The following is a 26,028-nucleotide window of genomic DNA, read 5'->3' on the forward strand; positions in this document are numbered from 1 at the left end:
ATCCTTGCAAACTGGAAACTCATTTTCTTGAATTCTGAGAAATTTCCCTAATTACGTCCCCAATGCCAAAGAATGAAAAACCGAGTCTTACATTATTTTACGGCTGAGTAAAACCCAGTTCTTGCTTAGTGATCTTCTGGAGTTGTCTTTGTGTGTGTTTTTTTGAGTTTGACTCTTGCCTTTCCTTTAAAGTGCTTTTTAACACCTTTAACTTAGGAAAATTTCAAGCATACACAAGAGAAGAGAGAGCAGTGTAAAGAGCCTCCTTTATTCTTTGCAGTGTAAAAAGCCTGCCCTCACACCCAGCTTCATCAGTCATCAATATGAGGCTAATTTTGTTCCACCTGTACCCTCTACCCTCACCTTCAACCTGGACATTATTTAGTTCTACCCAGAAATACTTCTGTATGTATAGCAAGAGATAAGGCCTTTAAAAACATGATCACAATACTATTAAAATACTTAAAACATAAACAGTTTCTTAATATTATGTATCATGTGCAGTTAGTAATCAACATTTCTCTGTTTACCTCATAAATGCCATTTTATAGTTGGTCTGTTCGTATCAGGATCCAGACAACCTTCACACACTGCAATTGGTTGATATCTTTCATTCTTTGAAGAATCAGAGTCATTTGTCTGATAGACTTTCCATATCTGAATTTGATTGATTGAATCCTGTAATATCATCGGACTTTTATTCTATCCCCTGTATTTCTTGGAGGGTAACGTGTTACCAAAATCAAGTTCAGTTTTGGTAGCAGACTCTTCTGTAAGTGGTGGGGAATATTTCCTTTAACGTCTCATCAAAAGACAGATAATATATCATAGTTTTCTTCATTTCTTGTGCATGTAGCTCACTGAGTTTCTTTGATCTTTGGATACAGTTTTAAAAAATTGTAATCATTATTTTTTTTTAAGCTTTCTCCCCGCTTTCCCTTCTTGGAGGTTCATTTTCACATATTTGGGCCCTTTGATGTTCCATTTTAGATAGTTTCTAGGGCTGTGTCTTTTGAGGACCCCAATTTTTTTTTTCTATAGTGTCTGAACTACTGTTAGTCCTGAGTCCTGTCTAGCATGTTTTTCATTTCAGACAATTAAAAAATCTTCATAGGTTTGACTTTGGTCTTTTTCTGTTTCCCACGTCTTTACTTTGGCTGTTGCTTTTGTCTGCCTTCTTGAACATATGGAATATAGTTATAATAAAATGGCTTTACTGTCTCTGTCTGCTGATTGCATTGTCTCTGTCATTTCTGAGCTGGTTTGAATTGATTTTTTTTCTCCCTCATCATGGGTCATGTTTTCTTGTTTCTTTGCATACCTGATGCTGGCAATGTGATTTTTACCTCGTATATATGGATATTTTGTATTCCTTTACCTATTTTTGAACTTGGTTCCAAGGTACAGTTAAATTACTTGTCTACAGTTTGATATTCTTGAGCATGATTTGGCCAACAGTAGTCTGTAGGCCACATCTGGTCATGCCTCTTCGTTTCTGTTTGGTTTGTGGTTGCTTTTGTGCTCTGGTGATAGAATACTAGTGATAGAGAATGGATGGCCATGCTCACAGTATTTACTGTCTGCTTGTTTACAGTCCTCTGCTTTTGAAGGCGGATCTTTAAGTCTTTTGGAGGATCAGAGCAGCCTTTGGGATGTGGCTGATTTCTCCCCACTCCTGGGGCCGTACGTGCTGAGCACTGTACCCAGTGCGTGTGGATTTGGAGGCTTCCCACTCAGTGCCCTGGCCGATTGTCCCACCTGCTCCTTTGCACTGGCCCTTTCCCTCTGAGTGGGGAGTGTTTTCACACGCCTGCTGACCAGGGTCAGCGTAGACTAGGGGGGACTCCCGTCAGGCCTCAGTGCGCTCACGGTCCGCTCTGCGCCCTCTGTACCCTGTGTTCTGACCTGTGGACCCAGCCCGTGGCTGCCAGGAGTTCTGAACTCTGCCTCATGAACTGGTCATCGTGCTGCGTCTGGAGCCTTGGTCCTGTGTAGCCAGCTCTCCACGGGCAGGGAGCTGGACACCGTACCACTCGCTCATCTCTTCCCGTCTCTCAGCATTCACTGTTTGGGCTGCCAGTCGTCCAGTATCTTAGCACTGTGGTTTCATATGTTTTAACCATTTTTTGAGGGCCAGGACGGTGAATCCTCTCTCTGTTGCTCTGTCTTGGCTGGATGTGGAAGTCTTCAACAATGAACAGTTACTAATGAAGGGTAATAGCAGTGAATTCAGGGTGTCTGTTGTTGACGAGGGTACTGGTTCCTTCCACTTGCATCTCATGTCTTGGGGGCCCTTTTCCCTACTGACGTTCTTACTTTGAATTACTATTAAAGTTGCTTTTAATGTTGTGTTTCTTTTTCTTTCCTGTCATAGACAGAGCTATCAAAAGAACAGTTTATCATAGAAATAGGAGCATTTAAATTACCAGCATGATAAGCTTATTTCTTGCTGTAGCCTTTCAAAATATCTGTCACTGCCTTGGACGCTTTGAAGTGAAACTGCACTTAGATACAAAAAGTTTTAAAACCCACTTTGGTTCTATGTTAAGTTCACAATTTTTGCAGTGCAGTTCAGAGTTCAGTTCACCTGAAATCATATGACTCTTTGCAGACTCTCAAGAATCCTTTGGTGTGCTTAGATTTAGACATTTCTGACCTTCTATGAACCGTGATGGCTCAGACAATAAAGAATCTGCCTCCAATGTGGGAGACCCGGGTTTCACCCCTGAGTCGGGAAGATCCCCTGGAAAAGGGAATGGCTACCCACGCCAGTATTCTTTTTTTTTTTTTAATTTTTTTATTAGTTGGAGGCTAATTACTTCACAACATTTCAGTGGGTTTTGTCATACATTGATATGAATCAGCCATAGATTTACACGTATTCCCCATCCCGATCCCCCCTCCCACCTCCCTCTCCACCCGATTCCTCTGGGTCTTCCCAGTGCACCAGGCCCGAGCACTTGTCTCATGCATCCCACCTGGGCTGGCGATCTATTTCACCATAGATAGTATACATGCTGTTCTTTTGAAACATCCCACCCTCACCTTCTCCCACAGAGTTCAAAAGTCTGTTCTGTATTTCTGTGTCTCTTTTTCCGTTTTGCATATAGGGTTATCGTTACCATCTTTCTAAATTCTATATATATGTGTTAGTATGCTGTAATGTTCTTTATCTTTCTGGCTTACTTCACTCTGTATAAGGGGCTCCAGTTTCATCCATCTCATTAGGACTGGTTCAAATGAATTCTTTTTAACGGCTGAGTAATATTCCATGGTGTATATGTCCCACAGCTTCCTTATCCATTCATCTGCTGATGGGCATCTAGGTTGCTTCCATGTCCTGGCTATTATAAACAGTGCTGCGATGAACATTGGGGTGCACATGTCTCTTTCAGATCTGGTTTCCTCAGTGTATATGCCCAGAAGTGGGATTGCTGGGTCATATGGCAGTTCTATTTCCAGTTTTTTAAGGAATCTCCACACTGTTTTCCATAGTGGCTGTACTAGTTTGCATTCCCACCAACAGTGTAAGAGGGTTCCCTTTTCTCCACACCCTCTCCAGCATTTATTGCTTGTAGACTTTTGGATAGCAGCCATCCTGACTGGCGTGTAATGGTACCTCATTGTGGTTGACTTCAGACTCTACTACAAAGCCACAGTCATCAAGACAGTATGGTACTGGCACAAAAACAGAATTATAGATCAATGGAACAGAATAGAAAGCCCAGAGATAAATCCACGAACCTATGGACACCTTATCTTTGACAAAGGAGGCAAGGATATACAATGGAAAAAAGACAACCTCTTTAACAAGTGGTGCTGGGAAAACTGGTCAACCACTTGTAAAAGAATGAAACTAGAACACTTTCTAACACCATACACAAAAATAAACTCAAAATGGATTAAAGATCTAAATGTCAGACCAGAAACTATAAAACTCCTAGAGGAGAACATAGGCAAAACACTCTCCGACATAAATCACAGCAAGATCTTCTATGACCCACCTCCCAGAATATTGGAAATAAAAGCAAAACTAAACAAATGGGACCTAATGAAACTTAAAAGCTTTTGCACTACAAAGGAAACTATAAGTAAGGTGAAAAGACAGCCCTCAGATTGGGAGAAAATAATAGCAAATGAAGAAACAGACAAAGGATTAATCTCAAAAATATACAAGCAACTCCTGCAGCTCAATTCCAGAAAAATAAATGACCCAATCAAAAAATGGGCAAGAGAACTAAACAGACATTTCTCCAAAGAAGACATACAGATGGCTAACAAACACATGAAAAAATGCTCAACATCACTCATTATTAGAGAAATGCAAATCCAGTATTCTTACCTGGAGAATCCCATGGACAGAGGAGCCTGGCAGGCCCCAGTTCATGGTGTTGTGAATACTCGGACATGACTGAGCAACTAACAGACGCACACGTGAGCCATGATAATCTTACTTATTTTTCTTTTGTTCTCCTACTCTGATTTCTTAGTTGGATTTGAAAAAATCTGCAGTTTTGAAAACATACTGTGATTGTCTTCTGTCTTTAATCATCAGGAGTAAAAGGAAAAAAACCAAAATGATGACTTTGAAATCAGATATAAAGATGACTTGAAAGGGATCAACTAGGATATCTGGTATCATATTTTTTAAGGCTTTTGATTATTGTTTTGCTTTTTAAAATTTTTTTTTAGTTTCTATGGCCAGTTTTTTTTTTTTTTTTACTTTTTTTTTAATTGAAGGATAATTGCTTTACAGAACTTTGTTGTTTTCTGTCAAACCTCAACATGAATCAGCCATAGGTATACATATATCCCCTCCCTTTTGAACCTCCCTCCCATCTCCCTCCCCATCCCACCCCTCCAGGCTGATTCATAGCCCCTGTTTGAGTTTCCTGAGCCATGCAGCAAAGTCCCCTTGGCTATCTATTTTACATATGGTAATGTAAGTTTCCATGTTACTCTTTCCATACATCTCACCCTCTCCCCATGTTCGTGAGTCTATTCTGTATGTCTGTTTCTCCATTGTTGCCCTGTAAATAAGTTCTTCAGTACCATTCTTCTAGATTCTGTATATATGTGTTAGAATGCAATATTTATCTTTCTTTTTCTGACTCACTTCACACTGTATAATAGGTTCTAGGTTCATCCACCTCATCAGAACTGACTGAAACATGTTCCCTTTTATGGCTGAGTAATATTCCATTATGTATATGTACTACAACTTCTTTATCCATTCATCTGTCAGTGGACTTCTAGGTTGTTTCCATGTTCTAGCTATTGTAAATAGTGGTGCAATGAACAATGGGATACTTGTGTCTTTTTCAATTGGTTTCCTCAGGGTATATACCTAGGAGTGGGATGGCTGGGTCATATTGTGATTTTATTCCTAGTTTTTTAAGGAATCTCAATACCATCTTCCGTAGTGGTTGTATCAGTTTACATTCCCACCAACAGTGCAAGAGCATTCCCTTTTCTCCACACTCTGTCCAGCATTTATTGTTTGTAGACTTTTTGATGATGGCCATTCTGACTGGTGTGAGATGATATCTCATTGTGGTTTTGATTTGCATTTCTCTAATAATGAGGGATGTTGAGCATCTTTTCATCTGTTTGTTAGCCATCTGTACGTCTTCTTTGGAGAAATGTCTGTGGTCTATTTCCCACTTTTTAATTGGGTTGTTTGTTTTTCTGGCATTGAGTTGTATGAGCTGCTTGTATATTTTGGAAATTAATCCTTTGTCAGTTGTTTCATTTGTTATTATTTTCTCCCATTCTGAGGGTTGTCTTTTCCCCTTGCTTATAGTTTCCTTTGCTGTGCAAAAGCTTTTAAGTTTAATCAGGTCCCACTTGTTTACTTTTGTTTTTATTTTTGTTACTCTAGGAGGTGGGTCATAGAGGATCTTGCTTTGATTTGTGTCATCGAGTGTTCTGCCTATGTTTTCCTCTAAGAGTTTCTGGTCTTACATTGAGGTCTTTAATCCATTTTGAGTTTATCTTTGTGTATGGTGTTAGGAAGTGTCCTAATTTCATTCTTCGACATGTAGCTGTCCAGTTTTCCCAGCGCCATTTGTTGAAGAGGCTGTCTTTGCCTCATTGTATATTCTTGCCTCCTTTGTCAAAAATAAGGTACCCATAGGTGCATGGGTTTATTTCTGGGCTTTCTATCTTGTTCCATTTGTCTGTATTTCTGTTTTTGTGCCAGTACCATACTGTCTTGATGATTGTAGCTTTGTAATATAATCTGAAGTCAGAAAGATTGATTCCTTCAGCTCCATTCTTCTTTCTCAGGACTGCTTTGGCTCTTCGGGGTCTTTTGTGTTTCCATACGAATTGTGAAATTTTTTGTTCTAGTTCTGTGAAAAATGCCATTGGTAATTTGATAGAGATTGCATTGAATCTGTAGATTGTGTTTGGTAGTATAGTCATTTTGTAATATTAATTCTTCCTACCCAGGACCATGGAATATCTCTCCTCTGTTTATGTCATCTTTGATTTCTTTCATGAGTGTCTTATAATTTTCTGTATACAGTTCTTTTGTCTCCTTAGATAAGTTTATTCCTAGATATTTAATTCCTTTTGTTGCAATGGTGAATGGGATTGATTCCTTAATTTCTCTTTCTGATTTTTCATTGTTAGTATATAGAAATGCAAGTGATTTCTATGTATTGATTTTGTATCCTGCAACTTTGCTAAATTCACTGATTAGCTCTAGTAATTTTCTAATACTGTCTTTAGGGTTTTCTGTGTACAGTATCATCATCTGCCAACAGTGAGAGCTTTGCTGCTTCTTTTCCAATCTGGATTCCTTTTTTTTTCTCTTCTCTGCTTCCTGTAGCTGGGATTTCCAAAGCTATGTTTAGTTGTGGTGAAAGTGGACACCCTTGTCTTGTTCCTGATCTCAGGGGGAATGCTTTCAGTTTTTCACCATTGAGAAGAATGTTTGCTGTAGGCTTATCATATATGGCCTTTACTATGTTGAGGTAGGTTCCTTCTGTGTACATTTTTTTAAGAGTTTTAATCATAAATGGGTGCTGAATTTTGTCAAAGGCTTTTTCTGCATCTATTGACATGATCATATGGTTTTTATCTTTCAATTTGTTAATATGGTATCTCACATTGATTGATTTGCATATATTGAAGAGTCCTTGCATTCCTGGAGTAAACCCAAGTTGATCATGGTGTATGAGCTTTTTGATGTGTTGCTGAATTCTGTTTGCTAAAATTTTGTTAAGGATTTTTGCATCTGTGTTCATCAGTGATATTGGTCTTTAGTTTTCTTTTTTTGTGTCGTCTTTGTCTGGGTTTAATATCAGGGTGGTGGTGGCCTCGTAGAATGAGTTTGGAAGTGTTCCTTCCACTGCACTTTTTTGAAAGAGTTTTAAAAGAATAGGCATTAGTTCTTCTCTAAATGTTTGATAGAGTTCTCCTGTGAAGCCATCTGGTCCTGGACTTTTGTTTTTTGTGAGATTTTTGATCACAGCTTCAATTTCGGTGCTTGTAATTGGGTTGTTCATAATCTCTATTTCTTCCTGGTTTAGTCTTGGAAGATTGAACTTTTCTAAGAATCTGTCCATTTCTTCCAAGTTATCCATTTTATTGCCCTATAGTTGCTCATAATAGTCTCATAATCCTTTGTATTTCTGCATTATCTGTTGTAACCTCTCCTTTTTATTTCTAATTTTGTTGATTGATTCTTCTCTCTCTTTTTCTTGATGAGTCTGTCTAAAGGCTTGTCAGTTTTGTTTATCTTATGAGGAACCAGCTTTTAGCTTTATTAATCTTTACTGTTGTTTCTTTCATTTCTTTTTCATTTGTTTCTGCTCAGATCTTTATGATTTCTTTCCTTCTACTAATTTTGGGGGTTTTTTTGGTTCATCTTTTTCTGTTCATTTTAAGTGTAAAGTTAGATTGTCTATTTGATGTTTTTCTTGTTTTTTGAGGTAGGATTGCATTGCTGTAAACTTCCCTCTTAGAACTGCTTTTGCTGCATCCCATAGGTTTTGAGTTATCGTGTTTTCATTGTCATTTGTTTCTAGATATTTTTCGATTTTCCTTTTGATTTCTTCAGTAATCTATTGGTTATTTAGAAACGTGTTGTTTAATCTCCATGTGTTGTGTTTCTTACAGTTTTTTTCTTGTAATTGATATCTAGACTCATAGCGTTGTGGTCGGAGAAGATGCTTGATACGATTTCAATTTTCTTAAATTTACTGAGGTTTGATTTGTGACTTAAGATGTGGTCTATCCTGGAGAATGTTCCGTGTGCACTTGAGAAGAAGGTGTATTCTTCTGCATTTGGATGGAATGTCCTGAAGATAACAATGAGATCCATTGCATCTAATGTATCATTTAAGACTTGTGTTCCCTTATTAATTTTCTGTTTTGATGATTTGTCCATTGGTGTGAGTGGGGTGTTAAAGTCTCCTACTATTATTATGTTACTGTTAGTTTCTTCTTTTATGTCTGTTAGTGTTTGTCTTATGTATTGAAGTGCTCCTATTTTGGGTGCATAGATATTTACAATTTTTATGTCTTCCTCTTGGATTGATCCCTTGATCATTATATAGTGTCCTTCCTTATCTCTTGTAATCTTCTTTATTTTAAGGTCTATTTTGTCTGATATGAGAATTGCTACTCCAGCTTTCTTTTGCTTCCCATTTGCGTGGAATATATTTTTCCATCCTCTCACTTTCAGTGTGTATGTCTTTAGGTCTGAAGTGGATTTCCTGTAGATAACATATAGGTGGGTCTTGTTTTGTATCCATTTACCTGGTCTGTGTCTTTTGGTTGGAGCATTTAATCCATTTACATTTAAAGTAATTATTGATATATATGTTCCTGTTGCCATTTTTTTAATCGCTTGGGGTTGATTTTATAGATCTTTTTTCTTCTCTTGTATTTCCTGACTATATAAGTCCCCTTAACATTTGTTGTAAAGCTGGTTTGGTGGTACTGAATTCTCAAATTTTGCTTGTCTGAAAAGCTTTTTGTTTCTCCATCAATTTTGAATGAGATCCTTGCTGGGTACAGTAATCTTGGTTGTAGATTTTTCCCTTTCAGTACTTTAAATATATCCTGCCATTCCCTTCTCGCCTGCAGAGTTTCTACTGAAATATCAGCTGTTAAGCATATGGGGTGTCCCTTATATGTTACTTGTTGCTTCTCCCTTGCTGGTTTTAATATTCTTTCTTTGAACTATGGACAGAGGTTCATGACATTGTACAGGAGACAATGGATCAAGACTGTCCCCAAGAAAAAGAAATGCAAAAAGTCTGTCTGAGGAGGCCTTACAAATAGCTGTGAAAAGAAGAGAAGCCAAAAGCAAAGGAGAAAAGGAAATATATACCCATTTGAATGCAGAGTTCCAAAGAATAGCAAGGAGAAATAAGAAAGCCTTCCTCAGAGATCAATGCAAAGAAACAGAGGGAAACAACAGAATGGGAAAGACTAGAGGTCTCTTCAAGAAAATTAGAGACACCAAGGGAACATTTCATGCAAAGATGGGCTCAGTAAAGGACAGAAATCGTATGGACCTAACAGAAGTAGAAGATATTAAGAAGAGGTGGCAGGAATACACAGAAGAACTGTACAAAAAAGATCTTCAGGACCCAGTTAATCGCAATGGTGTGATCACTCACCTAGAGCCAGACATCCTGGAATATGAAGTCAAGTGGGCCTTAGGAAGCATCACTATGAACAAAGCTAGTGGAGGAGATGGAATCCCAGTTGAGCTATTTCAGATCCTAAAAGACGATACTGTGAAAGTGGTGCACTCAATATGCCAGCAAATTTGGAAAACTCAGCAGTGGCTACAGGACTGGAAAAGGTCAGTTTTCATTCCAAATCCCAAAGAAAGGCAATGCCAAAGAATGCTCAAAATACTATACAGTTGCACTCATCTCACACACTAGCAAAGTAATGCTCAAAATTCTCCATGCCAGGCTTCAGCAATACGTGAACCGTGAACTTCCAGATGTTCAAGCTGGTTTTAGAAAGGGCAGAGGACCAGAGATCAAATTGCCAACATCCACTGGATCATCAAAAAAGCAAGAGAGTTCCAGAAAAACATCTATTTCTGCTTTATTGACTATGCCAAAGCCTTCGACTGTGTGGATCACAATAAACTGTGGAAAATTCTGAAAGAGATGGGAATATCATACCACCTGACCTGCCTCTTGAGAAACCTATATGCAGGTCAGGAAGCAACAGTTAGAACTGGACATGGAACAACAGACTGGTTCCAAATAGGAAAAGGAGTACGTCAAGGCTATATATTGTCACTCTGCTTACTTAACTTATATGCAGAGTACATCATGAGAAACGCTGGGCTGGAAGAAGCACAAGCTGGAATCAGGATTGCCAGGAGAATTAACAATAACCTCATATACGCAGATAACACCAGCCTTACGTCAGAAAGTAAAGAAGAGCTAAAGAGCCTGTTGATGAAAGTGAAAGAGGAGAGTGAAAAAGTTGGCTTAAAGCTCAACATTCAGAAAACTAAGATCATAGCATCCGGTCCCATCACTTCATGGCAAATAGATGGGGAAACATTGGCTGACTTTATTTTGGGGGGGCTCCAAAATTACTGCAAATGGTGATTGCAGCCATGAGATTAAAAGACGCTTACTCCTTTGAAGGAAAGTTATGACCAACCTAAACAGCATAGTAAAAGGCAGAGACATTACTTTGTCAACAAAAGTCCATCTAGTCCAGACTATGGTTTTTCCAGTAGTCATGTATGGATGTGAGTGTTCGACTGTGAAGAAAGCTGAACTCCAGAGAATTGATGCTTTTGAACTGTGGTGTTGGAGAAGACTCTTAAGAGTCCCTTGGACTGCAAGGAGATCCAACCAGTCCATCCTAAAGGAGATCAGTCCTAGGTGTTCATTGGAAGGACTGATGTTGAAGCTGAAACTCCAATACTTTGGCCACCTAATGTGAAGTTCTTACTCATTTGAAGGGACCCTGATGCTGGGAAAGATTGAGGGCAGAAGGAGAAGGCAATGACAGAGGATGCAGTGGTTGAATGGCATCACCGATTCAATGGACATGAGTTTGGGTAGGCTCTGGTAGTTGGTGATGGACAGGGAGGCCTGGTGTGTTGCAGTTCATGGGGTCGCAAAGAGTCGTACAGGACTGAGCGACTGAACTGAACTGAACTGAACTGAACTTTGTGTTTAGTCTTTGTTAGCTTGAACAGTATGGGTCTCGGCATATTTGTCCTTGGGTTTATCCTGTATGGGACTCTTTGTGCCTCTTGGACTTGATTATTTCCTTTTCCACACTGGGGAAATTTTCAGCTATCATCTCTTTAAAATTTTCTCATACCTTTTCTTTTTCTCTGCCTCTGGGACCCCTATAATTTGAATGTTCAGTTCAGTTCAGTTCAGTCACTCAGTCGTGTCTGACTCTTTGCGACCCCATGAATCGCAGTACCGAGGCCTCCCTGTCCATCACCAACTCCTGAGTTTACTCAGACTAATGTCCATCGAGTCAGTGATGCCATCCAGCCATCTCTATTAGCTTACTCCTTGGAAGGAAAGTTATGACCAACCTAGATAGCATATTAAAAAGCAGAGACATTACTTTGCCAACAAAGGTCCATCTAGTCAAGGCTATGGTTTTTCCAGTGGTCATGTATGGATGTGAGAGTTGGACTGTGAAGAAAGCTGAGCGCTGAAGAATTGATGCTTTTAAACAGTGGTGTTGGAGAAGACTCTTGAATTCGAATGTTAGTGTGTTTGATATTATCCCAGAGGTCCATGACACTCACCTCAATTCTTTTCATTCTTTTTACTGTATTCTGCTCTTCAGAAGTTATTTCCACCATTTTCTCTTCCAGCTCACTGATTTGTTCTTCTGTTTCAGATATTCTGCTATTGATTCCTTGTAGAGTATTTTTAATTTCAGTAATTGTATTGTTTGTCTATGTATGTTTATTCTTTAATTCTTCTAGGTCTTCTTTAATTGATTCTTGAATTTTCTCCAATTTGTTTTCAAGATTCTTGATCATCTTTACTATCACTATTCTGAATTCTTTCTCAGGGAGTTTGCCTGTTTCCTGTTCGTTTGGACTTCCGTGTTTCTAGTTTGTTCCTTCATTTGTGTGGTATTTCTCTGCCTTTTCATTATTTTTTTTCTTTTTAACTTATTGTGTTTGAGGTGTCCTTTTCCCAGACTTTAAGTTTGAATTCTTTTTTCCTTTTGGTTTCTGCCCTCCTAAGGTTGATCCAGTGGTTTGTGTAAGCTTTGAATAGGGTGAGGTTTGTGCTGAGTTTTTGTTTGTTTGTATGTTTTTCGTCTGATTGGCAAGGCTGAATGAGGTGGTAATCCTGTCTGCTGATGATTGGGTTTGTATTTTTGGGGGTTTTTTGTTGCTTAGATGAGGCCTCCTGCACAGGGTGCTACTGGTGGTTGGATGATGCCTTGTATTCAAGTGGTTCCTTTGTGTGAGTTCTCACTATTTGATACTCCCTCGGGTTAGTTCTCTGGTAGTCTAGGGTCTTGGAGTCAGTGCTCCCACTCCAAAGGCTCAGGGCTTGATCTCATGAAATGGACTGTTGTCCACCATAAAATGCCCGTGGTACTGCATCCTGTTCCTATTCTCTGGGTTCCGGTAACTCATTGTCAGAAGGTTGCTGGTACAGCATCCAAACCAAACTGCTCTGCTCAACTTTGAGTGCTCGAGAGATGAAGGATTCCTCTGAGTCCTCCAGAGTGCTGGCTTGATGAGTTACTGGTCCCTGTAACTCCAGCTCCAAAACCCTGTGGAGCAGCAGAAAAGCCCCCCAGAAGGGCACTTCTGCACACCAGCCTGTGGAACCCCCGAGAAGGGCAGGAAAGAATGTTCTGCTGTTTTGCACGTGAGCTGCTCAGAACTGCCTCTATCAGTACTGCTAAGAATAGAGGAACTTTGTGGGAACATTTTTTCTTTTAAGAGGTAATTTTTCTTGCTAAGTATGCCATAAGAAATTGAAGAATGATCTTAATTCCTCATTTTAAAATGACTGTCTTACTGAGCCAGACTGTTTAACACTTCCAAGTTAGAATACATGGATTTGTCAATAAATTTAAAGGTGATAGTAGTCTCCATTACTACTAAGTTGTTTGAGTAATATATTATATTCACATTTTAAATGAATATTGATCTTCATCCAGTGGCTAAATTGGAGCATCTCAATTCTTATGAAATCGCTGATCCTTTTCTACTTTTAGGTGTGCAGCCAGACATAAATTCTAGCCAACATTCCATAGAGTTTTTTGTACCTTTACTTCTTCATACAGCACTCTTTGGGCTTCGCAGGTGACGCTAGTGGTTAAAGAACCAGTCTGCTAATACAGGAGACATAAGTGACACAGGTTTGATCCCTGGGTTGGGAAGATCCCCTGGAGGACGGCACAGCAACCCACTCCAGTATTCTTGCCTGGAGAATCCCATGGACAGAGGAGTCTGGTGGGCTACAGTCCATAGGGCTGCAAAGAGTTAGACATGACTGAAGTGATTTAGCATGCATGCACGCATAGCACTCTTTAAGAAGTAATTCTTTTTGCATATTAAAACTGGCAAAAATCAAATGCCTTTAAGGTAACCAACTTAGAATGTATTGCTTTCTGTTCTGTTGTGTCTTGAAGGTACTTGAAGTTTATTGAGTTGCCCTTGTCTCAGAGAAAGTTTTGTCAGAGCTGTCAGCAGTTGCTGTTGCCAGATGATGAGGAGAAGCATCGTGAACATCAGGTAGTGGGTGATGTTTCTATCACCCAGTTAAAAAGGCCCAGTAAACTCCTTTATCCACTGGAAAACAAGAAGACAAATGCCCAGTATTTGTTTGCTGACCGGAGCTGTCTGTTCTTGGTAGACCTGCTCTCGAACCTTGGATTCAGAAGAGTACTGTGTGTTGGGACCCCAAGGTATGTGATAACAGTGTTTTAAAGGCTTCTCCCATCACCACTGTCTAAACGGTAAGAAAATTTAGTGAGTAGTTATTTACTGTATAGAGGGTACAACATGCAAACCCAAGTATACAGTATAGTCCTTCTCTGAAGGAGTTTGTAATCTTTATTCCATTCAAGAGAAATCTTTATAGATTTCTGATGTATGATAGGAGATTCTGGCTTGATTCTTCAGTTATTTATTATTAATTCTAGAGTTTTCTGTTTTAGTATCTAAACATACTTCAAAATTGAAACTTTGCTTATACCTACCAAATTTTCTTCAGTGTTTCATTGAAATGTTAGAAATATCAGGAGACCATTGATGGGTTTTTTGTTTTTTTGCTTGTTACATGTGACATTAGTTGTTTCTTACTAAATTTGCTTTCACTAATTGCTTTAGGTTACATGAGCTGATCAGGTTGAAAGAATCAGGTGACAAGAAGTCTAACATTAGAAGTCTTTTATTGGATATTGATTTTCGGTAGGTTTACAAAGTATAATATTTATTCTCCTTCATTGTGATCTGTTTCTTTTTAATGTTTTCCTTTTACTAATCCTGTTATAATCCTTTACTTAATATAGAAGTAGTAATTGTTTATATGGTATTTTTTCAGTTAGATAAACTCAACATGTAAAAGTGAAAGTCGCTCAGTCGTGACTGACTCTTTGCAACCCCGTGGACTATACAGTCTGTGGAATTCTCCAGGCCAGAATACTGGAGTGGGTAGCCTCTCCCTTCTCCAGGGGATCTTCCCAACCCAGGGATTGAACCCATTTCCCGCATTACAGGTGGATTCTCTACCAGCTGACAGGGAGGCAGTAGGCTTTTTGCTAGTAGGCTTCCTGAATTTTTTCTGTGAATGTACCTAGTTGTCTTTGGCTTATAATTTAGACATACATTTCTATTGAGTGAAATTTCTTCTTATATACTTACTTTTCAAGGGTAATTCTGAATTTCCTCTAGGATTTTGTTTTATCATAATGTCTTAAATGTGATAAGATGTGTATTTTAATGTTTCTAATGAAGGATGTGCATACTGTCTTTCACTGGATGAAGCCTGAAGTGAAGGGAGTGCTAACTAGGAAATAGATCCCGAGGCAGAGGCTAATTAATAAGCAAACAGATAAGCTTTGTGGGAGAGAATCAGAATTAAGCAGCACCTGATATGTTGGAACAAACAGATGAGACAGTGGACCACATCTTGATTCTTCCCTCTGGGAGTAATTGAGAAGATTTTTGATTTACAAATTTTTGATTTACAGCACAGGATGGCAAATGTGTCCATCCACAGGCTCTGATTCTGTAAACTTGTAGTACTCTTCCTAGGTTCTGTAATTGTTTGAATTCCAGGAGTTCATGGTAAGTCTATGAGATACCATACCCTTAGTACATTTTTCTTATTCTTGAGTGTATTGAAGGAATCAGTCTTTGAGGTTTTTTTTTTTGTTTTGTTTAATCTGATAGAACTTATTTGGCCAATATTCCAGTAGTTATGTTCTCTCCAGTATTACTCAGATTCTCTGTGAAATTACATATGCTTTTTCTCCCTAAAAACAAGGCAGACAGAATTTTAAAGTGTAGAAGTCACAATAAAAAGTACAGTTTTCATCATTTATTTTTCTTTAGATTTCCAAGTCAGCTTTGGGTTATCTACTGTAAGCATGTACGTGTCTCAGAAATAACCCACATTTTCTACAACTCTTATTCCTTATTAACAAGACAAGCACACACTTTACAAATACCTGTTTGATGTTAGTAATCTTTGGGAAAATGGAATTCCATGAGTGATAATACAGACTTCTTCTTAAAGATAAACCCAATTTCTTTTTTAAAATTGAGATATAACTCATTTAAAATAGACCATTTTAAAGTGTGTATTTCAGCAGTTTTTGGTATATTCACTGTTTTGCATCTGCAATCTATCACCCATAACTCCAGAACATTTTTAATCACACTAAAGAGAAACTCCTTACTTCTCCTGATAAGCTCCTTACTTCTCCTGATAAGCATCAGTCTTCTTTCTTTCATCCAGATTTGTCTCTTCTGGATATTTTATATAAATGGAATCATACACTATATGACCTTTGTGTCTGACCTTTTTCACTTAGCATAATGTTGTCAAGATTCCTCCATGTCATAGCATATAAGTGTACTTCCTTTTATGACTGTATACTATTCCATTGAGTGAATATATCAATTTCTTTTTTAACTACCTTGTTTATTTCCTAAAGTATTATTAAATTATTATAAAAGTATTATTTTAAAGGTAGAAATTTAACTTTTAAGTTCTTATAACATGAAATATTAACTATAACATATTTAGTAAATGCTTGTCCCATGTCAAACCCTATTCTAAATTCTTTGGTTCCCACAATAGCCCTCTAGGATAGTTGCTATTAACATTCTCCTTTCCTCAGAATAGAAAGCTGAGGTACAAAGAAATTAAGTATCTTGACCAAAGTCACAGTTATAATTGTCCTATGGTAATTCTATGTTTAAATTCTTGAAGGACTCCCAAACTGTTTTCCAAGGTGACTGCACTGTTTTTTTCTTTCCCAACAGCAATATATGAGAGTTCCAATTTCTTCGCATGCTCATGAACACTTGTTATTGTCTGTCTTTTTGAAATAGTGGCTCATTGTGGTAATGATGTTGAGTACCTTTTCATGAATTTATGGCCAGTTGTTTATCTTTTTGGAGAAATGTCTATTCAGTCATTTGCTCAATTTTTAAAATTGATTATTTGGCTTATTGTTGAATTGAAAGAGTACTTAATATATTCGGGTACTAGACTCCTATCAGATATATAATTCATAAATATTTTCTCTCATTCTGTGGGTTGTCTTTTCACTTTTATGTAGTCAAAAGTTATTCTCTTTTCTTTGGTTGCTTGTGTTTTAGGTGTCATACCAAGAAACTATTACCTAGTCTAAAAGCATGAATATTTACACTTGTTTTCTTCTAAGAGTTTTTAATTTTTAGTTCTTACATTTAGTTAATTTTGAGTTAATTTTTTAGTATGATGTGAGGTAGGGGTCCAGTATCATTCTTTACCTGTGGGTATCCAGTTGCCTTTGCACCATTTGTTTAAATGATTATTCTTTTCCCATTGAATCCTCTTGGAACCTTGAAAACCACATGACCATATATCTGTGCATTTATCCGTAGACCTTAAATTCTATTCCATTTATCTGTGTCTGTCCTTATGCCAGGCCCATGCAATCTTAATTGTTGTTTTGTAGTGAGTTTTGAAATTGGGAAGTGTGCATCTTTCAACTTAATTCTTTTCCGAGATTATTTTGGCTATTGTGGGATTATTGCATTTCTGTATGAGTTTTATAATTACCTACTCAGTTTTTGTAAAAAGCTTGCTGAGCTTTTTATAGGAGTCACATTGAATTTGTAGATCAATTTGCGGGGTTGTTGTTTAGTTACTAAGTCGTATCCAACTTGTTTGTGACCCCGTGCACTATAGTGGACTATAGTCCACTGGGCTTCTCTGTCCATGGGATTTCCCAGGCAAGAACACTGGAGTGGGTTGCTGTGTCTTTCTCTGGGGGATCTTCCTGCCCCAGAGGTTGAACCCACATCTTTCCATCTTAAGTGTTCTGTTTCATGAATGTGAGCTATTTTTCCATTTATTTAGCTCTTCTTTAATTTCTTTAAACAATATTTTGTAGTTTTCAGTGTGCAGGACTTGCACTTCTTCTGTTAAATTTATTCCTAAACACTTGATTCTTTCTGTTGTTTTTATAAATTAAATTTTTAAAAAATTTTATTTTGTGTTGTTCATTGCTCATGCCCTGATTTACTTGTTTTTTTTTTTAATTCCAATAAAACATACATAGTATAACATTTACCATGTTAGCCAGTTTTTTAAGTATACCATTCAGTAGTGTGAAGTAAGTGAAGTATATTCACATCAGTGTGCACTGTCCTCCAAAACACTTTTTTGCATCTTATCTGTTTTAGTTTTATTTTTTTTTAAGTTAATCACTGTAACATTAATTTTTTAAAAATTGCTTAAAAAGAAATTCTAAGTCTTATTACTGGTTTACTTTTAACTTGAAAGATTTATATTGTGCTTTAACTCTTTTGCCTTAAATGCCATACCTTGCAGTTTCACCTTTCTTGAGCCTATAGTTAAATCCCCTGGTCTGAGTAGGGAGTAGGTGATGTAGATAAAGTTGTTTTATAACCTATGGAACACACAGATGCTTTTTTCTTTCTGTGTCTGCAAACCTCTGTGTGTGTTGCAAACAAAAGCTGAAGGTATTGAACTATGGTCTCCTGGCTCAGCTTCTTTGATAGCTACTCTATTTTTGAGTCACTTCTGTAAAAGGTCAACATTGAGTGCTAAGAGAGAGCCGGTTTAATTGAAATACGTTACTAGTCAGAATGAACTCTGCCTGTTGCCTGTGTTTACATTATGATGGAGTGTGGGGTTGGTTCACATTTTTCACAGAGACCACGATTAAATCAGGGAAACATTCCTGTGTAGTATAGTGCGGCAGTAGATAGTTCCTTTGGCACTTTGCATTTGGCTTGTTGTTGCCCTACAGAAGGTCTGTGCAGACTGTTTATAATAGCCAGGACATGGAAGCAACCTAGATGCCCATCAGCAGATGAATGGATAAGGAAGCTGTGGTACATATACACCATGGAATATTACTCAGCCGTTAAAAAGAATTCATTTGAACCAGTCCTAATGAGATGGATGAAACTGGAGCCCCTTATACAGAGTGAAGTAAGCCAGAAAGATAAAGATCATTACAGCATACTAACACATATATATGGAATTTAGAAAGATGGTAACGATAACCCTATATGCAAAACAGAAAAAGAGACACAGAAATACAGAACAGACTATTGAACTCTGTGGGAGAATGTGAGGGTGGGATATTTCAAAAGAACAGCATGTATACTATCTATGGTGAAACAGATCACCAGCCCAGGTGGGATGCATGAGACAAATGCTCGGGCCTGGTGCACTGGGAAGACCCAGAGGAATCGGGTGGAGAGGGAGGTGGGAGGGGGGATCGGGATGGGGAATACGTGTAAATCTATGGCTGATTCATATCAATGTATGACAAAACCCACTGAAATGTTGTGAAGTAATTAGCCTCCAACTAATAAAAAATAAATAAATAAAAAAAGAAAAAATAAATAAATAATACTACCATATCAACCAAATCAATGCTAAAAAAAAAAAGAAGGTCTCTGCAGAGCTGAGAGAGCCACCTCAACTCTAGGGCTCTGTGTATATGTGCTGTAAGTGCTCTTTCCTTCGTTCCCTCCTTCCTTTTATTTTGCCCGCACTGGGTCTCTGGGTGTGGGCTTCCTCTGGTTGCAGCAAACGGGCATCCTGTTGCAGTGGCTCTTCTTGTAGCAGAGCACGGGCTCTAGAGTGCAGGCTGAGGTGTCGTGGCTCGCAGTCTTAGTTGCCTTGTAGCATGTCAGATCTTCCTGGACCATGGACAGAATCCATGTCCCCTGCATTGGCAGGTGAGTTCTTAACCACTGGGCAACCAGGCAAGTCCAAAATGTCCATTTCTGAGCATCTAAGATACGAACTTCTTAAAGAGATGGAATACCAGATCACCTTACCTGTCTCTTGAGAAATCTCTATGCGGGTCAGGAAGCAAGCGTTAGAACCGGACATAGAACAATGGACTGGTTCAAAATTGGGAAAGGAGTATGTCAAGGCTGTATACTGTCACCTTGGTTATGTAACTTATATGCAGAACACATCATGTGAAATGCCAGACTGGATGAATCTCAAGCTAGGATCAAGATTGCCAGGAGAAATATCAACAACCTTAGATGTGCAGTTGATACCACTCTATAATGGCAGAAAGCAAAGAGGAACTAAAGAGCCCCTTGATGAAGGTGAAAGTGGAGAGTGAAAAAGCTGGCTTAAAACTCAGCATTCAAAGAAAGAAGATCATGACATATAGTCCCATCACTTCACAGCAAATAGATGGGGGAAAAGTGGAGACAGTGACAGATTTTATTTTCTTGGCCTCCAAAATCACTACAAACAGTGACTACATGAAATTAAAAGATACTTTTTCCTTGGAAGAAAAGCTATGACAAACCTAGACAGCGTTTTAAAAATCAGAGACATCAGTTTGCTGACAAAAGTCCATATAATCAAAGCTATGGTTTTTCCAGTAGTCATGTATGTGTGAAAGTTCGACCATAAAAAAGGCTGAGTGCTTTTGAATTGTGGTGCTGGAGAAGACTCTTGAGGGTCCCTTGGAGAGCAAGGAGATCGAACCAGTCAATCCTGAATATTCATTGGAAGGACTGATGCTGAAGCTGAAGCTTCAGTACTTTGGCCACCAGATGCAAAGAGCTGACTCACTGGAAAAGACCATGATGCTGGGAAAGACTGAGGGCAGGAGAAGAAAGGGCTGACAGTGGAGGAAATGGTTGGATTGCATCACTGACTTGATGCATATGAGTTTGAGCAAAGTCCAGGAGATAGTGAAGGACAGTGAAGCCCGGCATGCTGGAATCCATGGAGTCGCAAAGAATCAGATGCGACTTAGCAAGTGAGCAACAAAGAAAAAGAAAATATGAAGTTAACATTTGCTAAGATGGATTTCTGTATGCTCCAATTTTAGCATGAAAGATGTGAAATTCTGTTTGGCAAACTACATCCAAATAAAGTTATATCAAAAAGCTGAATTTCTTAGGTTCATTTCGTGAACTAATTTTATTCAGCTCTTGATTACATTTCCTGTGTGTAGAACATGTTTCATACTTGGTAACTGGCTCTCATTTAAAGAGAATGAATGGCCAAATTAAATGGATGTCCTTTTGAGCAGTTTTCAAGTGTATGCATTACTGATTGGTTTTGTTTGCCTTATTCAATGGAGAGAATAATTCTTTGTGGCCAATTTCATTTTAAGAGGGTAATGTTGAGTGATTTTTTGTAATTTAAAATATGAATAATTATGCTCCCTTATTTGTGTTTGATGGAAGCTTAGAGCTGAAACCTTGGCTTTTTTCTCTCTCTGGCTCTGCCCACTGCTGCTGAGAACATTTCGGACAAGTGTGCTGTGCTGAATTTTTGTAAATAACATTTTCTTTTTTAATTAAAAAAAAATACCTATTGCGTTATGAAGCAGTGAAAAAAGTGGAGGGCGATAGAAATACATTTAAAAAGGGATTGTATTTTTCCCTTGCTCACACAAAGCAGTGCAAGGGAGAACACCTCAGTGATGGTTGATCTACAACTGTACTCGTCTTAATATATATGTAAATTAAATAATTAATATGGATATATTATCGGCTATGGGATTTAGTTAAAGAGGAAGACATTTGTTAAATAATGGTAATTGACATTGTCCCACAGTTTCTGGAGTGTTCCTTAGGTTACAGTGTATAGTTTAAATATTTTCAGTTATTTAAGCCTTCTGTTTATTTCTTCAGTTTAAATTTATGTCAGCAGATGTACTAACAGTATCTTAAATTATATTAAGGGATATTGTATTGAGAATGGTGAACAGATGTTCTTCTGTCTCCACAGAATAAGAGGAAATGGGTTTAGATTACAGGAGGAGAAATTTTGGTTGGACATAAACCTAATTCCTTAATATTAGAGACATTGAGACATAAATCTTTATAGCTGGTATTTATTAAAATAATGATACCTGAAATCTCAGTATATGCTTTATAGCTGGCATTGTATAAGCACTTTGCATAATTATCTTATGTATTCTCACCTAGTCCTATAGGGTAGAAATCATTTTCCCATTTGGCAGATGAAGAAACTGGGGCTCATATAGGCACAATAACTTACTAAAGTTATATAGCTAGTAACTGAGAGACTGAAGAGCTTGAAACCTTGCCCCCTGACTGTGGAGCTGTACTCTTAGTTAACAGAAAGAGGATAAACTAGGCTTGTCCATTGTATTAAATACTCAACATGGTTGGTGATCGTGCAGATGGTATTAAACAACTGTGAGTAGAAGCAAAGAAGTGCCACGGTCATGATTTGGTTAAAGAAGTTGTATAAGTAAGTATGTGTCCATGATTTTTTTCAGTCTTTCCACTAGCTTATGTGTTCTGTAGAAGGATGGCGTGGTCCTGTGTGAATTGTTTTTGACTAACTATGCAAGTTCAGAATCCTATTGAGATGAAAGAGGTTTCTATATTACACAAAGAAAACCCTCAGAAGTCAGCAAGAAAGACATTAAGACCCATGGACATAGATAGGGAAAACAGAGATAGGCAGTACAAATAAAATTAAGGAAGAAAGAAGTTTCAGTTTTGTAAGAAATCAAGTAAATGCAAGTTTAAGCCATAAATGTGGTATGAATTTTGCCTAGTAAATTAGCAGAAAGTATAATGTGTTAATACCCAAAGCTGGTGTTCCCATTCATTAGTGATTGCATTTTAAAGTAGTATATTAGAAGAATAAAATGATTCAATCAGTAAATAAATATCCTCTTTCCTGGCACTAATTCAGTAAATTTGAAATGCACATAAATTCTTTTTCTTATGTATTAAGAAGCATATTTTATTAAGCTAATTTGCAATAGACAAGAAAAACTCTGTATTAAATACCTTTTTTGTTAGCCACAGAAGAAAATAACAGCTGTTGAGCAGAAATGTTGATGCAGTATTTTCCTTAAAATTAATAACTATGAGAGAGATTTTAACTGCCAACCCGACTCAAGCTTAAAATGCATAATAATCTATCAGGAGCATAATTATTTATTTATAATCTTCTGGTCCATAGGAATATGTGTTTTTTTGTATATGAGTTTTCTGTAGTTTTCCCATTGACTTATTAAACATAGGACCATAATCTAAGTTTGTTATTCATTCACTATTGTTAGCTTCTTGAGGTTTGGGGAAAGTATTCTTTATTTCAGAAACCTGAAGGATGATGAAATTGATTTTATATAAGGTGTGATTTCATAATTTTAAAATTCAGTTTGCATTTATTTACTATATAAGCTGTGACCAGACAAGTAACTACAGTAATAAATTATTTTACAGGTATTCACAGTTTTATATGGAAGATAGTTTTTGCCATTATAATATGTTTAACCATCACTTCTTTGATGGAAAGGTAAGAGTTATGACCATTATCTCTTTCTTCTTTTCTTGTATTTCCTTCATTATTTTTCTACAGTCCCTCAAGAGCAAATGGTGGCTGTTCCTCCATTGATTGATATTTACTTTTGTTTGTTCACTGAGTGTTATCGAGCATCTGGGGTGATCATGTTATTCACCTTTCATGCTTTTCACTGTTTCTTGGGTAAAGACCTACTTTCTCAGCAGGACCCATGTAGCTGTGTGACTTGATCCTGCCGCCCCCCAGCCTGTCTTCTCTCAGTTCCTGCTTTGCTGTCTGTATCCAGGACATGTGACGTTCGTCCCAGGCTGGCCTTTCCATCACAGGGGCTTTTGCCATGCTGTTCCCTCCTTCTGCTCCCTCTTTGCCCTGTTAATTTCACCTCATCCTTCAGAACCCTGTTCCAAGTTCCTTTCTCCAGCTTCCCCTACCCTCAGACAAGGTCAGGTTCTCCTTTGTAGATTTATGATACTGTAATTAAATAATTCTGTGGTTAGTTGTTTGATGTCTTCCTCTCTGATAAATTTCATGTCCCAGTTAAGGGGATTTATGGTTTTATTAAACTAATCCTTAAAAAATAGACCGTGTCAAGAGTTAACCCCAATCTATGAACTCTAGGTGATAATGATGTGTCAGTTTAGGTTCATCACTTTTAACAGATGTCCCACTCTGGTGGGGGATATTGGTAATGGGGGAGGGGTAGGAACAGGGGGTATGTAGGATATCTTTGAACCTTCCTCTCAGTTTCACTGTAAACTTAAAACTGCTCTTAAAAATTAGCCTTAAAAAGAGGAGAGTGGCTTAAAAAAACCTTTCAGTATGATAATAATGTCCTTGTGAATAAACAACATAGCAAGAACTGATATTTCTACTCTTGTTTTGAACTCTTTGTTAGTCCCATTACAAAATAAAATCTGTAACCAGCCAAGTAATCATACCTGACAGGAGGCTGGCCAAAAATATTTGAAATTATCAAGACTACCTGCAGCATACCCACACGTGTGCTGTGCTGTGCGTAGTTGCTCAGCCGTGTCCAACTCTTTGCGACCCTGTGGACTGTAGCTCTCCAGGCTCCTCAGTCCACGGGGATTCTCCAGGCAAGAATACTGGAGTGGGTTGTCATGCCCTTCTCCAGAGGATCTTCCCAACCCAGGGATCAAACCCAGGTCTCCCGCATTGTAGGAGGATTCTTCACTGTCTGAGCCACCAGGGAAGCCCAGAATACCAACTGGAGCGGGTAGCCTATCCCTTCTCTAGGGCATCTTCCCAACCTGGGATTGAACCGGACGTCTCCTGCATTGCAGGTGTATTCTGTACCAGCTGAGCTATAGGAGAAGCCCATGTCCATACATATATGCATATATATGTATTTTTAAAAAATGGTGAACTGTGCTTAAGTATATATTGTGCTTTAAGATATTAACTGACAGACTGAAAACCAAGAAGACCAAAAGACCTATGCATTTAGGAAATGAAAATAGATTCTAAATTGTTGGTTGGGATTGAAAAGTGGGTCTCCTGATTTAGTAGGTATAGCCAGTGATGTACTCCTCCCATCAGAATCAATTTAGCATTGGGATACACATTCTTCAGCAGTGAAAGCTATGAAAACCAAGTATTGAAGTAAATAGCAGTTACAATTAGATGTGTTTCACTGTTTCCTGAAGGGCTTATGTGGTTGATAATCACCAGAATTTGAGGACTGATTAGATGAGCTCTAAGGAGAACAAGAAATTGAAAAATCACTTGAGAGTAGATGAAAAGGGGCTTTTCACCTCAGACAGTGAGAGTAGGAAAAGGAGTGGAAGGAAGCGGGTTCGGAAGACATTTCACTGGTGGAGACCAGCAGACTTGGTGTAATTACTGTGTGTACACATGTCAATTATACCTCAATAAAAAAAAAAAAGATGACTTGGTGATATGTGTGCTGGGGAAGAGGTCAAAGATACCATGGGGCCATGACCTGGGTTCATCTTTCATTCTTCAAAATACAGAGTGGGGAAGTTTGTAAGTGACATTTGGAAATGTTGAGTTTGTGGGGCTGGCAGAACATGGACATGCAAGGGTCCAGGGTGGCCTTTTGGCACTGTGGGTCCTTGAGCTCAGGGGTGCTGTCAGCGCTAGTGACACAGATGAGGGAGTAGCCGAGCATCTCCTACTGCCTGATGCTTCAGTAATGGGTCAGGTATTCATTTTTTGTTCTTAATACTGGACCATGACTTTGCTTTTTATTTTGAACCATAAAGATGAGTAAAATTACATTTAAATACCTAACAGTTGGCCAGCAATTTTATATATTTCAAGAAACTAACACATAATTAGCATTTTTCTAGGAAATTCTATGGAAGTTTTATTGCGAGTTTATAGAATTACCTTGCAAGTTTCTAGAATAACCATTGGAATAAGCTATAAAGACTGAGCTCCATGTTTTCTTTCCTAGAAGAAAACAGTCATCCAAATCAGGCTCTCCTTTCTCTGTTTTAGGAGCAGCCTCTAAATAGCACTGCAGCTGTAGAGAATGATCTGTAGAAAACTATGGTTTAATGATTTTATTGTCTGCCCCTTTTCTACCTACTTGGAGTCAAGGTTTTCAGTAGAGATTACCATCTAATAATTGATCACTAAAGTATTTAAGTGTCTACAAGATGCCTGTCTGTGAAGGCATATAAGCCTTTGAGGCACCGAGTGCCTTTGAGGATCTAAGCCTCTGCCACTGCATAGAAGCTCTCCACAGTTGACTGGATTAAAAAGCAGAAGTTTCCTGTACAGGATTTTTTTTCATAGCCACTAATATAGTCTCTCAAAAAATAAAAAATGTCATACACCTTAATGGTTAGGGTGGTTAAAGTGTGTACAGAGGGTGCCTATTTAAAATGCTAGCCACCGAGATGAAGAAAAGAGTTAGGTTATTGTCAACTTTGGTGGCATATGCAGGTATCTTGCTTCCTGCCTTGTTTCCTAAGGTCATCCACCTTAGGACCCTCAGCCACTCAGAACAGTA

General features: G+C 38.1%; 1 protein-coding gene across 4 annotated transcripts in view; it reads left to right on the plus strand.

Moving 5' to 3' along the window:
• ZCCHC4 (zinc finger CCHC-type containing 4) overlaps positions 1 to 26,028 on the plus strand; it is a 58,714-nt gene that overhangs the window by 10,899 nt on the left and 21,787 nt on the right. For 3 of the 4 annotated variants that reach the window (XM_043871167.1, XM_043871168.1, XM_043871165.1), the window contains exons 4-6: positions 13,633 to 13,908; positions 14,333 to 14,413; positions 22,949 to 23,021. In XM_043871167.1, the coding sequence (XP_043727102.1) occupies positions 13,633 to 13,908; positions 14,333 to 14,413; positions 22,949 to 23,021 (430 nt within the window). The remainder of the gene's footprint in view (positions 1 to 13,632; positions 13,909 to 14,332; positions 14,414 to 22,948; positions 23,022 to 26,028) is intronic. The other variant, XM_043871169.1, reaches the window with a different exon arrangement.

The sequence above is a fragment of the Cervus elaphus genome, chromosome 17 (assembly GCF_910594005.1).
Source record: "Cervus elaphus chromosome 17, mCerEla1.1, whole genome shotgun sequence".
Classification (NCBI taxonomy): domain Eukaryota; kingdom Metazoa; phylum Chordata; class Mammalia; order Artiodactyla; family Cervidae; genus Cervus; species Cervus elaphus.